The sequence below is a fragment of the Medicago truncatula genome, chromosome 5, assembly GCF_003473485.1.
Source record: "Medicago truncatula cultivar Jemalong A17 chromosome 5, MtrunA17r5.0-ANR, whole genome shotgun sequence".
In the NCBI taxonomy this organism is placed as follows: Eukaryota; Viridiplantae; Streptophyta; class Magnoliopsida; order Fabales; family Fabaceae; genus Medicago; species Medicago truncatula.
The window spans coordinates 9751998-9769246 of NC_053046.1; the positions used below are offsets into that span (position 1 = coordinate 9751998).

General features: G+C 31.4%; 1 protein-coding gene and 1 non-coding gene across 2 annotated transcripts; one reads left to right on the forward strand and one right to left on the reverse strand.

The window, feature by feature from the left end:
- Positions 1-11578: 11578 nt before the first annotated feature.
- LOC11408564 (uncharacterized) lies at positions 11579-16653 on the forward strand. The gene is made up of 6 exons (XM_003612319.4): positions 11579-11875; positions 12536-12722; positions 12940-13016; positions 13484-15061; positions 15415-15583; positions 15772-16653. Exons 2-6 carry the CDS (start codon positions 12641-12643, stop codon positions 16404-16406), a joined length of 2541 nt encoding a protein of 846 aa, XP_003612367.1. The 5' UTR covers positions 11579-11875; positions 12536-12640; the 3' UTR covers positions 16407-16653.
- A 524-nt stretch (positions 16654-17177) lies between these two features.
- Positions 17178-17249, reverse strand: TRNAT-UGU (transfer RNA threonine (anticodon UGU)). The gene has a single exon. It is a non-coding gene; the product is annotated as a tRNA-Thr (tRNA).

Here is a 17249-nt window from a genome sequence, read left to right on the forward strand (position 1 = left end):
ATGAGAATTGTTTGGAATGGTGAAACTATATGATATAGTTGATGTTGAATGACATTGTTGATTATTGATAATCATGTTGATGTGTGATGGTGAATACTATGATTTAATTGTGTGTGGGCATGTTTTCTTGGTAATGCAATGTTGTGGAGATAATCAATATAATTGGGTGTTGTCCTATATATTGAGTTGAGATTGAGAATTGTTGTCGCATTATCGAGTCATTACACATGTCCATGCATCATAGTCGTTGTTGCTGTAAAAGGGATAACTCTTTTACTTCGAGATTATTGTAAGGCAGAGGTGAGCCTTACATACGATGTGCAAGTGGCATCGAAAGGTGACGACCTTGTTGAGATTTGGTACCACATGCATCTATGTGTTAATAAGTGCATATCATAACATGAGTCTTATGTGAAATATCTGATTGGTGATGAAATGAGATGAATGATTATTGATGATGTTTGTGATTGATGATTGTGAATGAATATTTGTGAATTGATATTTGTTCCTGATACATGTGATTGGTGATTGTTCATGAAATATGATTAATGACTGTTCATGATGTATATGATTGGTGATTGTGTATGAATAACTGTGAATTGATCTTTGTTCATGACACATGTGATTGGTGATTATTGATGCGAGATATTGGGATGTGATGTAAGTATTAATGTGTGATTATTATTGATCAAATGCATGATGTTTATCTTGAAATATTCATGTTACCTGTTATTTGGATTATGATAATGTAATACTTACCCCCAGTGGATCTGTTATGGACCGCCTGCCTATCTGTATGGATGGGTAGACGTTGTGCAGGTTTAGTTGCTTGGTGAGTTATTGTGCTTGGTGGATATCTGGAGCTTTCTCCGATATCGGTGTTTAGAATTAGTCGGCTCTGATCTAGGCTTCGTTGTGTCGGTCTAGATTAGGTTATCTTTGGTTTTGTTATGTTTGGAGATTACCCGTTTGTTGGGATTTTTGAGATGCATCTATGTTGATGTAATTTATTTATTCTTAACATGTATATTTGAATTTACTCTAGTTTATATTCCGCTGCGACTGTTGAGGTTTATATACATGTTTATTGGTTTTTGAATTTTGAATGTGGCGTAGCCTCTATTTCTTGAATAAATGTATTATTCGCATGTTTAATTGCTTTAATAGAAATAGGAGTGTTACATATCGTACCACATAGATGTATCCTTCGCGTATCGGAAAAGTATTGGATAATTATTTTTTTAAAAAAAATTTAATCTTCGATACTCTCCTGATATGTATCGGGCAAGTATCGATGTAGGATACGCAAATGATATGATACATCATCCATTTTAAAATATTGGGACTTCGTAGAAAAAAACCAATCATAAACACCGGCAATGGTTGCCTAAAATTTAACGGGGATGCATCACAATTAGGATGTATCAACTAAAGGAATGATAAGCATCTAATTTGAAAAAAAAAATTGTGTATTCTATTCATTGAAATTTGTATTCAATGCATCCCTAGTTAGATGAGAAAACTGATACGTGAATGTCCATTTAAGAAAAAAAACCTTTCGTCAAGATTCACAATTTTGAATTTTTAAAATATTTCAATTTTTATAGAATATTATTAACAGACATTGCAGAAATCCGAGCAAAGAATTCTACAAAAAGAAAAATTTGATAAAATTTTCTTTGAATTTATAGTTTCTTTGCCAAAACTTTTACAATATCCCATTAAAAATATCCTTGGTAATAGAAATAATTTGGTATGTGTTTGTCTCACATCTCCATGAATTGTTCAAGCGGAGGTCCTTTTTTTTATAGCTTGAGTGATCTACCTTGATTTAAGGGATAGCCGATGTGGGCTTAACTCAAAAACATAAATATTACACTCACTCAACTATACATGTCCAAAACCATTTTTATTGATTCCCAAAAGTTGATGTAAGAAATAAAACAACAAACTTCCAAATCCAATTTTCATTCATGATGATGACTGCTATGGTTTTCTTTTTCTGCTGGGATAATTGTGTTTTAGGATCTTAGAACTATGGTGGTAATTCTGTTCTGAAGTTTTTTATGATTCAAAAAAGGTGTTACTTTGAATGACTAGTTGAACCAGCATTGCTTGGAATGTTGCAATATGCATTCATTTTGTCACTTCCTTATGGATTTGTTGTTCTCAAAGATGTTGAAGCATTTTGGCTTGAATATGAATATCCAGAAACACCAATCATTACTTGAAGAAAATGATCTTCATTCTTATTCTTCCCACCTAGAACACTGTTGTTAAAAGATGAATGCAACCACCAAAAGTAGTGCTCGGAAATCCATTAACGCACTTCAACATAACCAAAACTGATTTTGTATTTCAGTGTATACTAATGATGCTGAATACTACTAACAGTTTTCTAAATATTAATATAGTTAGTATTTTAGGGAGGATACATAGGATTATAGGGATCAAATTCTCTCACTCTTTATCATCCAACTTTTTCACATCTACATTTCAATCACCAAGGGGAAAAGAAGCCTCTGTATTTAGTGTGTGGATGAAAAGCTTATATGAGTGATTGATTAATTGTCAAAGGAGACAAGGCATTGGTTGTTATTTAATTAACTTTAGTTCATAAATAAATTCACACAATATTTTCATAGAGTTATAAGGTTGAATTATCTTCATAAATGTTTCTAGAGAAGTGACTCTCGTCTCTCGACAAAACAACATACTACCCATTTACCCATCAACTGCTCAAACTAACAAACTTGTTTTGAAAAATTGATTATAGTGATGTTTTTGAAACTTCATTTTCATTTCAATTTTATAATTCATATAAAAAGTCAAATACTCAAATTTGTTATTTATTTATTTATATGATATTGGTATCGAATCTTTTGAATTTCCAATTTTCGGTATAAATATTTATTACTGGATCATTTTATGAAACTTCAGCTAATTCTTTAAAAAACTTACTTGGTCGTGTAAGATTTTAGAAAAAATAAATTGTTTTTAATTTGTTAGAATCAAGGTATTTTAGAAAGTTCAGGTCTTAAGGGAGGGGGTAGGAGTATACATAAATTACATAAAATTGAACTTCTGACCCCAAGTATTATTTATTAATGGGCCTAATTTGCCAGCCTAAAATCTACCAACCATGCATGATAATTTCTTTTTAGGCACCCTCAATATCTTTTAGCCCTCATAATTCCATGGTTACACGTATATAAATGACCTAACAGTGAACAAAACTATCAGTTACGTTATTTTAGTGTTTTAAAGTTTCCAAACCACCTCATTTTCTCTTCAAATCTACATTTCACCAAATTCTTGATGTTAAACTATGTAATTTATTTGTTTAAGTAATTTATGATAAACATATGTACTTTGTTTAAGTTCTTTGCTAACATAAGGAATCTTACTGGACCTGCAAATGGGTCAGGGGAAGGACATAAGAACAAGGAAATTGCTCTTTAAAAGCCCTAAAAAAAAACCAAACGGTAGTTAATTGTCATATGAACACTTTCAAAATCAGTTTAACCGATTTAAAAGTGAATGAACGATAATTAACCACTCATTAATTTTTAGGTTTTTGTAAGCAATGGTTAGATGGCTAAAGAGCAATCTTCTAACAACAATGTAACACTGTCCTTAGAACTGCACTAACAAGACTTACCAACTCTTACGAAAGATCCCAAAAATATAAGATAAAGGTACGTCCCTCTTAAGAGAAAAAGGAACCTAAAGTTGTTATGGAGCCACGTGACTTTGGTTAAAGTTATCCAAAAATTAGAATAAACTCAAGACAATGGTCCCCAATTGAAATCAAAATCATTTATAGTGATGGAATCATTACTTTCATCGATGTCATGTTATCTAAGATTTTTATTTATTTAGGTTCTCATTCTCATGCACATGAGCAAATCAATGGTATCAACATAATTAGGATGATAAAGGGACCCTTTACAACTTATGTTCAATCGGCACCATTATGCCCCATGAGTTGTAACTTGTAAGAGATTGAACTTACTTTTTAATGGGAACCACCACAAGAGGAACCATGCCCCTCCTTTTCGAATCTACACTATTTTAATGGATTTTACCATATATTAATGCTTATGACTCATAGTGAATCATAAAACTAGCTACAAATTAGTTGTGGATTAAATTTGAATTATTTGTCAGATGAAAATTAATTTATAGATCATTCATGATCAATAAATTAATTTATAACATTCTATCTGTAACATATTTAAAATTAACATTATGAAGTAACATTATTACAACTTATTGTACAGAAAAAGCATTGCAACAACTTATGATAATAAATTTTTCTCACAAGAATATAATTAATTTTAGTAACTTATAAGTTTTTTTATTAGCTACTTCTTATTTGGGGAAATATGAATCATACAAGGTGAACTCTTCCTTCTCAACTGAATTTTCATCATATGCAAGAGTCAGAGATCAAACATTTAAACACTTATTTAAAAGATTCAAGTCTCTTACCAGTTGAACAAATTCATCGTTGATGTTACCTTTGGTATCCTAGTATTACCTTTGATGAATGTGTAAAAAATGACACCTCGAATGTGAGTATTTATTTGGTTTTCATGGTTACATGTAACATGATATTATATGAAAAATATATGACGAGCACGCAATATTCATTCTATGTTATCTTGAGAGAGATCATAATCAAGAAAGTGATGTAGTATATTAATGATATGATATGAAATAAGAGATAGAAAAGAAAAAAAAAGAGGTGTTAGATAAGTATACATAAATTTAAGTTGTTTAAATATCCTTGTTATATCATATATCATATTGATATATTCAGTGATATAAGCATTTTGACTACTTTACAAATAACAATATTATAATACATAATTTACTTTAATTTTTGCCTAATCTGTTTAATTTTTCTCACCAAAAAATGTAAAAGAGTGTCGAATCCAAGACTTTTTGTACTGGCCCTCCATGTGAGAAAACAATGAGTTGTAGCCAACTTTTTAATCTTGGACTTTATCTTCAAAGATCTTATAGGCTTATAGCACGTTAAAAACGACAATCTCTTCATGTATTTTACTACAGTTCGGAAAAGTATATAGTTAATTAAAATATCATTTTGATAAATTGCACTGATGACAGATAAACTTATTTTATAGTGGATAGTAGATAAACTAGTTAATCAATAAGAGATAAATCAACTAATTAAAATATGAAGTGTTTCTTATTTGATTATTTGTCTTTTTTTAGAAAAATAACTGCCACGTAGGCAAGTGTATACACCAATAACCTTCCCCATGAATTTTTTTCTCTCCCGCCATCGTTTTCATGAAGAGATTATAACTAGATTTATTGTGTATACACCAGAATTTTCATCTCACATGCATAGAAAATTTATCTTCATTGCTAGGGCAAATTAAGGGAGTGGAAATGATGCCTTGAACTATGATTAGGAAAAAGTGAATAACATGTTCTCCACATTCCTAAAAAAATAGATGTATATGTGCGTGTCTATATATATATATATATATATTTCTCAAAAAAAAAAAAATATATATATATATATATATAATGGCGGAGCCAGAAAAAAATATCAGGGTGGGCCACTAAAATTAACTATTGAAAAATTGTTTAAAGTCTCGCAAATTAGACCTATAATTGAATTATTTAAATTTTCGGGTGGGCCACTACACCACTTTGCAGGAATTTGGATCAACAAAAACATAAAACCGACACAAAATTGCATAAAATCTCGCAAAATAGACCTATAATCGTTAATTTTTTAATTTTTCCGGGTGGGCCGTGGCCCACCCCAGCCCATGAAGGGCTCCGCCACTGAATATATATATATAGCTGCTAATTTACACCCACCTAAAAACACTAAGATGTAATTAGCAATCTACACCCACCTCATGGGCGGTTCTATAGCACGGCGGCGACCCTAGGCTCTGACCCAATTTTTTTTCAATTTCTTATGTAAAAATCCCTATGAATTTCTTATATAAATCCCTATAAATTGGACAATTTCTTTAGATTTTTTGTTTATTTGCTTGCAATTTCTTATGTAAACCCCTATAAATGCGATGCAATTTTTTTTGTCCGGGCTTTACAATAATCCTGGCTCCGCCATTGACCCACCTAAAAAAATAAAGGTGCAAGTTAGCAACATACACCCACTTGATTATAGACACTCATTTTTTTATAAAGTTTATCAAATTATATATGTTCTCCACCCACATCTCACATTCGATCATCATGCATCATATATTCCTTCACAAGGGCGGAGCCACCCCCAGCTAGTTTGTGCACTAGCCCTGACTCAGCTTCTACTTTCTTTGAAGCAAGCCCAACCATTACTAGAACTTCTCGCATTTCCTGCGGATTTACCTGCAGATTTTTGTGTAAATTCTGCAAATTTTGCGAAGGATTTAGGTTCCCAGGTAAATGTGATACCTTCGTAGGTAATTGTTTCCTTAGGATTTTAGGATCCGCATGATAGGTATATCCGCAGAAAATATGTAATTATCCGTAGGAAGGAAGTAACATTATATTGAAAGTTTATAAAATTATTCGCAGAAAATATACAATTTTTACCCAAATTTTATAAAATTTCTGACTCCGCCACAGTTCCTTCACAACCATATTATAGATTTCATGATAATAAGCCAAATATCATGATGAATGATAATATGCATGTTACTATCCAAACTTCAACCGAAACCCATCGATATCGCATTGCTTAACACAATCATGTGCTCAACATGAAGAAGGGAAATTCTTGATATAGAATGTGTCATGTGACTCGTACGTACAACTCCCAAACTTATGAACTATATTACTATATATGAATAATGAAGTGCACACATAGTATTCATATAGGAAGTAGGGGAAATTCTATCAGAATTAACCTTCATGTTCAATGGACCCCACATATGAAATTGGTTCTCTCATGTTTGCATAACACATATCACCAAATATCAAATGACAAAACAACCTATTTTTTATTTATATAAAAGTACAAAACAACCAAATTTTCAAACAGAATGAATTTAATTAGTCTAACCTAAAAAGTACTTAAATACCAATCATCAATTCTTGTTTAATTTTGAAAACTTTTTGCATCTTAGTAGTAGTTGATGATTGAGTTCCTCAATCAATTTCAATATATATCACATCAAAGTCTGCACTTTTCCCTTACAAACTTGGTTATATGAGCATGTTAATGAATATTGATCTGAAAAATAAAACAAAAAAAATTAATTACTCAAATATTTAAAAATATTGTTACATTATTTACAACTAATCAAAAATTCATTTCAATTTTGTGTTAAATTTCAGCTCATTACATTCATCACCTTTTGACTTGTATATATTCATACCTATTGGTAAATGAAAAGTGAGTATTCCATTTCTCTTTATGAGTATCGTGCCATTGGCACCACCACTACGGAAATTCTTTGGTTGAAACAACTAACTTGGTGTTTACCCATCTCAACCGCCGATCATTTTTTCCGATAATATTGGTGCAAATTATTTGTGTGCAAATCCAGGCACCTAGCTATCGACTACAATTTCGTTCGTGATCTTGTAACAAAAATGAACTTCAAGTCTCTCATGTCCTATCGAGTTACCAAATTGCGGATTTGCTTACCAAGCCACTCTCGCAAGTCCGTCATCAATTCCTTACCAAGAAGATTGGAGTCGTTGACCCCTCCTCCATCTTGCGGGGTCGTATAGACAGTGCATTACCTTAGAATTGAAAGTATTTGATTTAGTTAACTTTTGTCATTACTAGCACTGAGTGTTAGAGAAATATTATCCTAAATCAGTTCTTCTAATCTTTGTGCATTATTACTCTTTATTAGTATTATTAGGTATCATAGATTATAGCTCGTGTATATTCATACCTATTGGTAAATGCAAAGTATTCCATTTCTATTTAGTAACAACGCCCATGAAGTGCGCATCATCATCTTCGCCAATTTACACTTATAATTTTTTTTCTCAAACTTGTTAGTGATTTCATTCAGACATCTTTTTTACTTTGGAAGTATAAAAACAAGTTAACCTAAACTTGGCATTTATCATTCACCTTCTAAGGTGAAAAGAATATGAATTATTTTCCTTCAAAATCATATAGTAAATTATATTAATATTAAAATTCGTTTTGATATTCACACACTCAAAAACAATTTTAACTAAAGTTATCCATGCAACTTGAATTGATAAAAATCACATTTACGGGAATGTATCGAAACATAGAAAAAAAATTCTGCTTCAACTTATTTTTACCAGAATTAATCCAGTCAAAAGCAATTTTCATCACTACATAATAAAATATGCACAACAACAATGGTTGTGTTAGTTTCCCTTTACATTATCTCGTTATGTATCGGTAAACCAAAATATCCTCATGCATAATTTAGATTCATTTAAAGGATTAAACTCTTTCCTCTGCATGTTTTTTCAAGGATCAAACAAGAAAAGAGAAATGCTAACGAGGGCTCGCAAAGACACTTTTAAAGACCTTAAATAAGTTTTTATGAAATTTATGTATTCAAAGTATTAAAAATTAAAGTATTTAACTTTTCAATAAATAACTTCTTAATGTAGAATCCTTAAAGAATACCCTAAAAACACTCGTTAGCAAGACTCATAAAAATCGAGTTAGTATTCTCTCCTTTTATCAAAATTAATAGAGTATGCCATTTGAAGAGATATACAAACAAAAGTAGATAATGTGTCCTACCTCTAAGTAAATTCCACCGCCACTATTAATTATTTTATAACTTTTTAAAAGTTTTATTGTGTCTTTCTCTTTTTCACAGTAAGAAATGAAAATATTCCTAGATAGAGAGAGGATTCTAACAAAAAGAATTGTTAACGAGTACATCCATAAAAAATTTTAAACATTCTAAATTAAGTAATTATTTTTTAAAAAGTCAAACATTTTAATTTTCAATACACTAACTGCATAAATTATCTTTACCAAAAAAAACTACACATACTATCATAATAACTTACCATTTAACCTCGGTAAAAAAAGTATTCCGGATATTGTCTTAGCATTTTATTGAAAGAGGGTGCTAAAGTCAAAGAAACAGTTATTATATAAAAATCATACATACATTCGTACATAAGTATATATTAAAAATAAATAGACCGACAGGTACAGTTCGTTACAATTGTAAAGAGGGTGCTAAAGTCAAAGAAACAGTTATTATTCATTAATTATTTATTTGAGTGTGTAGAATAGAAGAATGAACAATGAAGTGTAAACGTGTGAAGAGAAGAGTACAAGTAAAAGAAAACAAAGAGAATGTGATAAGGTGTTGTAACTCCAAATGCAGTGACTGCAAAAAGCCACTGCCACCATATCTGAGCTGTTATAAACTAATCTAATAATCACACCAATAATCTAATTCTATCATGTCATTGTCAGTTATAAACTCTTTCTTGTTTAATAAGAACGTACGGCATCATTCCCTCCTCTAAAATCATTATTACTAATATTGATTGATATATACACTAAAGTGCAAAATTACTTAAAAAACACTTAATTTCTTTTTATTTTTATTTTTATTATCATCCTGGTATTAATACGAAGTTTTCATTCCATGTTAATAATATGAGTTCTCTAATTCCAACTACACGATTATTGAAGTTGGAAATCAAAACCCTAATTATATATTTAAAGGGTTTTGCTAGAAGACACATTTTATGAAGGTGTCTTTTAACAAATTATTCTATGAGCATTTGCTAAAAAACACCAACTAATTTTTATGAAGGTGTTTTTTAGCAAAGTTATAACTAAAAAGTGGAAATCACACCTTGAGATGTGGGTTGCTAAAAGACACCTTCATGAGTGGCTTCTAGCAAAATCCATATTTAAGAGCTTCAAATCTCTTAGCATTTGAATTAATCTATTGTTAATTTCATATCTAAACCAGCTTCATACATAAACTTTGAATTAGCTAGCACACATGCAGTAAACTTTAACTTCCGACATAATAACATGTCACACCACCTAAGATATTTCCAACTATACATCTTTCAATTTTCAAACAAAATCAAAACCAAACGATGATAATCAAAATACAAGGAAAGCCACTCACAACTTTGTCAATCACCATTTAACCATTCAATTTTGTTCCATTCATTCATTTAAATCCGTACCATTCCTCCTAGATCGTGCAAGTTGTCAATTTTATTCACCGGACTAACCTATCAATAAATAAAGAGGTGTATTATTTGAACAACCAATTGAATGACAACTTTTGTGACAATCACTAATTTACAAAGGAAAGTAGATAGTGACTCGGAAACCAAAGCAATAGAAAGAGAAAATAAAAAAATAATGTGAGTATGAGAGATGAAGTTGTCAGATAACTTGTCACAAAATGGTTGTCAAAATATCATTTCTCATAAATAAAACAACAACAATTTAAAAAGTGAAACTTGTAATGTGGGTGAAAATTAATTTTAGAGAATAACTTTAATCCAATTATATTACATCGTATACATGACTTTTAAGTTAAATATGATGAATGTCCAGCTTTTTAACATTTGACGATTATGATTGACCGTCTTATAAAATATAATTACATTGTTAATGCATATTTCCTCCTTTTCTAAATATAAGTAAAATTGACATTTTAGATTCATTCATTTAATGATGTATGTCGTACATATTATGAACCATATACATCATTAAATGAATGAACCACATACATCATTAAATGAATGAACATAAAAAGTCAATTTTACTTATATTTAGAAAGGAGGAGTATGAATTAAATCTTGATTTTATACCATCAAATTAGTTGAGTCAAAAACACTAATGAATAAACTTCAAAAGTTTGATATAATGGTAAAAAGACAGATTTAGGAGTTGATAAGTATAAAACCATTTGTAAGTGTTTTTTTTAAGTCAAAAGATCTTTTTTGCTGAGACCAAGACACCACTAATGAGTGAATAGAATATTGAAATTAACAATAACAATTATCCCAATTCGAGAAGGGACATCTCTCTTAAGAAAGGGAGGAAGACTAAAACTTTTGTTTATACATGTATCATTAGCTAATTTTACATCGATGTCTAATGAAAATTCAAAATTTGTTGTTATTTTTAAATTGTGATTATAAAATGGACTATATGAGCCTACAATAAATTGATTCAAATTACAAGAGATTTGAACTCTAAGTAAGTGATCAAAAGTTCGATTTCTAACCCTTAGACATCAAAAAATAAAATGATCTAGAAAAGAGAATCTATCTTATATATCCAATATATAATTTTCAACGAGATTAATCATCGATAAATTTCGTACATATAGAATGTACTATATGTTATTATCTAAAAAAACAAGACAAACCTAGGAGGCTAGGTAGTGCATGTCATGTGGGCACTATGATTTTCAGCCACTTCAACATCATAAACACCACTGGCTGCATCTTTATCACACAATAAAAAGAAGAAAGAAAAATAAAACAATTACTACTACGATTTACAAAGAGAATGATTAACCAATAAAGAAAACAACACAACACAGAAAGAGAGAGAAAAACAGAACAATGTATAATGTCTTCTTTCCCTTAACCTCGTAGCCTGTTCCTCTGTCATTATCATTAGTCACAATTAATTAATAATTATTACTATAATTGTTCAAAAAGTCTTCTTTTTTTGGGTTTCTTCTTCATTATTACACACAATTGCAGTTTCATAATTTTCCACTTTTTTTGTTCAACCCATTTCCATTTTTTCACAAAGTTTGAAGCTTTTCTACTTTTCAACAACACCCACTTATCCATTTTCTCAATCAGAATGTGTCATTGAGTTGTAGCTGAAGCTTCTTATTCTGAATTTTCTCACCATTTATTGGTATGATGATTATTATTATTATTTTGTGTGTGTTTGGTTACCATGAAATTTGAATCATTCTGTGTTTGGTAGTCTTAAAAAAAAAGCTGAATTTGATTATAGCCATAATCAAATTGTTGTTAAAATTCAAGAGTTCTATGATTTGGTTCAAGTGTTCAATTTCTAGCATGTGCTCAACTCAAGAAATTTGATGTTTGGTTTCTATGAGTGAATTCTGAGGATGAAACTGATTTTTGAGTTTTTGGAACGAATACTACTTATTCTCTTTTGAATTAACATGAAAACATAGTTTTCCAAATTTGTTTATTTCAGTTGACTTGTTGACATGAATGTTCAAAAGCTTATTTGACATTGGAAGATTGGTTTGCATGAATAGTTAGTTGTTTCTATTGATTGGTTTTATGCTAATTTTGATATACATAGATAAAATTGTTATGAAATAGGCCTTAAGGTAGCAGATTATTCCTTCTATAAAGGAATCTTACATGCAAATATGCTGTTTTTTCATAGCATATATGAATCTTACATTTTTTTGATTAAAATTCTCAATTGTAATCAATCTTAAGATATTTTTGTCAAACTTCAAGAAAGATGTGTTGGTTTTTAATTTTTGTTATAGAACAATGAATTCTCTTTGACTGATACATGAATATCTTGTAGCATTGTAGGGTGAAAACTACAAAGAAAAGTTAGAATCGGCGAAATTCTCATGGAGTGACACATGGAAGCTAAAATTGAGGACATGAGAGTCTTTTGGTAGACTGTATGGGAGGTTTATTACACTTTTTTGAATTCAATCAAGGGAGGATGGCCAAGAAAGTCCATGCTCACAAGAGACATCATAGTGGTAAGTCTTGTTTTTATACAATTTATGAAAAAATAAATAAAAACTTCACTCATGTTATGATGAGAGGTGATTAGTTTGTTACAACTTTATGGTTTTCCCCCTTATTTTCCTCGGTTGTCACATGTTCTTGACCGTAATTTTTTCTCTCTTCCCTTTCCTCTTTTGCTTGATTGTTTTTAGTATGTTTTTGCTGATTTTGTCATTACATTTCACGCAGACTTTGAAACTCATCGAAATAATCTAGATCTGCAAGTTGAAACATCTCAGAAGTACAGCCCAGAAGGAGAATTACCTGTAAGTTTCTCTTCATATGACTTGTTAAGTGTTTGAAAACACCATCATATTGAATCAAGCGGTTAATGAGCTTTGGTTAAGGACGAATCGTTCGAGAGAACCTGAGTTCGAATTCTAGCTGAAACAATCATTGACTGGAAAAATACCATCATATTTCCTTCTTATATCCCCTTGTTCATGGTAACAATGACCATTGTAATTATGTTCAATATGTTCCTTTTAGAATCTTGAGAAAGACCCGTCAAGGTTGTGGGACAGTAGAGCACATGTATAGGCTTGGTCTTGGCTTTTAGTATAAACATTTTGTCACCATCTCTGCAAATGACGGTTTCATGGATTTTGATTGATAGATGCATTCGTGATTCATTATTTGATTGATATCCAAATATAAACCATAGTTCTTGTTCTGGTATTATGTTTGTCTACTCCAATTGTTGAATTGAATTTAGTCTGATTTGAATTTTCAGCACTATTATCACGTAGAAGAAGAATTGTCTGAAAATAATCGTTATTCAAACGCTGGTTCAATGAAAAAGCTGATCAATGAAGAACTATCCAATCGATCAAGCACACGGCAGAATGCACCAAGCCTTGTGGCAAGGTTGATGGGGTTAGATATGATGCCTGTAGACACTAAACCTGCTCCATCAGATAAAAGAATAAGTGAAAATATGGGGAAGAAGTTTTCAAACAAAGGAACAAATGGAAGGAGTTCAGTAAGTTGGGAATCTTCTAACTTTAATTCTTCTAGCCATATTGAATTCGACTCATTTCACAAAGTTAAAGATGACGGCGATGATGATGGATGGAGCCAGAGTTTTGGAGAACAAAGGCGTCGAGAACATCCACAGGAAAAGGAACTTCAGAAATTCAAGAAAGAGTTTGAAGCATATCAAGCAGCAAGGTTTCAAGAATGTTCAAAGTTTGCCGAAATCGGCAGTGTTTCCAGCAGATTGATTTTTCAAGAGAATCGGAACAGCGAAAAGGTTGCACTTGCACATAATACAAGTATGCAAAGGAAAATCTTTCCTTCAAAGAGCAGAACTCTAAGTAGAGATTTTGAAGAGTCCTTAATGATCAAATCTTATAACAGATTAGATGCATCTTCTCCAACCCGGATCGTTATCTTGAAACCTGGTCCTGATTGCATATTCAATCATGAAGAGAACTGGACTAGTTCAACAGGGACTTTACCAGGTAGACATAGTATAGAAGATTTTCTTGAGGAGGTGAAAGAGCGTTTGAAATGCGAACTGCAAGGAAAAACTGTCGGAAAAGGTTATGCGGTCCGAGGAAGTGATATTGAGACACTACGCAATAAAAAACCATCTGATCCTAAACTTATCGCTCGTCAAATAGTAAAGCAAGTCAAAGAAAATGTGACAAGAGATAACGACTCAAATTCAGTCTGCTCAGAATCAACAAGATCATACGAAGGTGAAGGGAAATTCAATGGACCAAGTTTCCCCGAATTTATCAGTAGAGATTCAAGGAGTTACTTGTCAGAGAAGCTAACAGATGTTGTAAAAAGTGAAAGACATGATACATTTGACAATCACAGATTTAGACTCAAGAAGACAGAAGATATTTTGAAATGTGCAAATGAATGGGAAATATCGAAAGAAGAAACAGAAATACAAACAGGGTCTTTCAGGCATGAACAAGACAACAACATATTGTTCCACAGGGAGTTGTTGTCTCCAAGGAACCTTGTAAGATCCTTGTCTGCTCCTGTATCAAGATCAGGAACATCGTTTGGAAAGCTTCTTCTAGAGGACCGGCACATTTTAACCGGGGCTCATATCCGGAGGAAGCTTGAAGCAGTTGAAACTATGTCTCTTGATGTTAAAAAACAGAAAAAAGAGAGATTTAATAATATTAAAGAAAAAGTTTCCAATTTGAGATACAGTTTTGCTCTAAGAGGGAGGATTTTTGGTAAGAGAAATCAATCAATGGTAGAATCACATGGCACTGAATACCGCCCGACAATGAGAGATATCACAAGTGGTCCAACAGTCCTTGTGAACGACGGTGGTGAGAGACATGTAAGTTCATCATACTCCCTCCATTACTCATTCCTTTTCAACCCTCATTTCTGCAGAAGAATTCGTTCATACTTATTTGTCGTTTTTAAATTTTAATGCAACATTAACTATTATTTTGTCAATAATACACTTACCTATATATTTATTGTGGAGGGATAAATAGATGGAACAAGATAATAAAAATTAAGGGTATTATAGAAAAAGAAATAATTTCATCAAAAGTAACAAATTTTATTTATTTCATCAAAAGGAATGGACAGAATATTTTTATTTAACTGTTGCCCATGACGACCTTTATATTTCATTCAGAGTTGTATAAAAAATCATTTGATTTTCTGCTATATGCTCTTTAGGAGAACTACACTGAGGTACCTCCTAGTCCTGCATCTGTGTGCAGCAGTGTCCATGAAGACTTTTGGAGGCGAACCGAATATTTAAGTCCAATATCAACTCCTGATTTGTCCTCAAGAGATGATACTGCTGTGCCACAAGTTTTCCGAGACATCAGCTCTGGTCTAAATGGTACGATAGAATTCTTAAGTTTCAAGCATTGAGCAATGATACCATAGTTTTGATTTAAGAAAAGCCGGTTAATGTTGTTTTATTATGTTCTTACTTCATGTGCAATTTTATCGACAAATAATCTTTTTTCAACGTGAATATCTTTTCAGACTCTTTCTGATAGATTTATTTGCTTGTTGATTTGGCAGAGCTAAGGAGACAACTCAATCAACTTGATTCTAGTGATGTCGAGGACTTCACTACGAACCAGAAACCGTCCGAGTCTGAATTGGTGCAAATAAATGATCCAGCAGAATCTTACATAAGAGATTTACTTGTTGCTTCTGGTTTATACTTTGGCTCTTGGAATAAGTCTTTGTTAAGAGGGGACACATATGCAAAGCCTATTGGAAATTCTGTTTTTGAAGAAGTGGAAGAATCTCATAAAAAATTGATCAAGGAGAATAACGAAAATTCTATGAAGGATCAAAGTGAGAACAAACTAGACCACAAGATTTTGCTTGATTTGTTAAATGAATCACTTTCAGTTGTTCTTGGACCACCTTTGACACTTTCTAGATTCAGAAAAAAACTATGCAACTCTTCCATGTTGTCGCCGCCTCAAGGAAAGGAACTGTTGAAGTTAGTATGGGAAAATATCCGCGCCTCGTTATATCCTTCACTGGATATGTCTCTTTATTCACTTGATACTTTGGTAGCTCAACATTTGACTTCAATCCCTTGGTCTGGAATAATCAATGATGAGATCAATATATTGGAAAGAGAGGTTGAATGTCTTATAACTAATGATCTTGTTGAAGAACTCACAAAGGATTTGCTCTGAGAAATACATCTTACATGAAAATTATGACAATAAAGAGTTCCATACATTGGAGCAAGGGTTATATATGATCATTACACAAATTGGACTATAGCAGCCTAATTGATATAGTTTTGTAGATGGAGTATTGCATTAATATGTGTGTATATAATGTATTGTGTGTGAGTGTGTGTGATGTAGAGGGCATTGAGTTGTGGTAATACATAGTGTACATGAGTGAAGTGAATAATTAGATTATTTTTTCAAAATAGCTAATTTTTTTTTTTTTTTTTTATAGCAGTTAAAGGTTTTTCTAACAAGTGTGTTTTAGTTGTTATTCTCTTGTGAATGTTCTCTTTTTAATAAGAACATACACAATTTGATTAGTGAATTTAGGGCATGCTTGGAAACTCAGATATTCTATTCCATTACTTTAAACTCAATTGATTTCCTTAAGAATTGTTTGTCATACTCAGTTTGATGAAATAATTTATTTAAATGAATAAGTTACCAAATATTCCTTAAGAATTTTTTTAAAAACTCTAAACGAGCTTTTCCAAGAAAAATCCAAATTAGAGTTGGATGAAAAATTTATACCAAAAGGAAAAATGGAAAATGATGAAATATATTTTGTTTTGTACAAATCTGATGAAAGATTTTATAAGAACAAAAACTGAAGTATTTCTTTACTGACAAACTGAAATTTTATATACAGACGAAATCACAAAATATATATAACTGCATAGTATATGAAACAAAAACAAATAATAAAAATAAAAGCCAAAAAAGAAAATCTGCCCCCATGCAGGATCGAACTACAGACCTCCAGTTTACAAGACTGGCGCTCTACCACTGAGCTATAGGGGC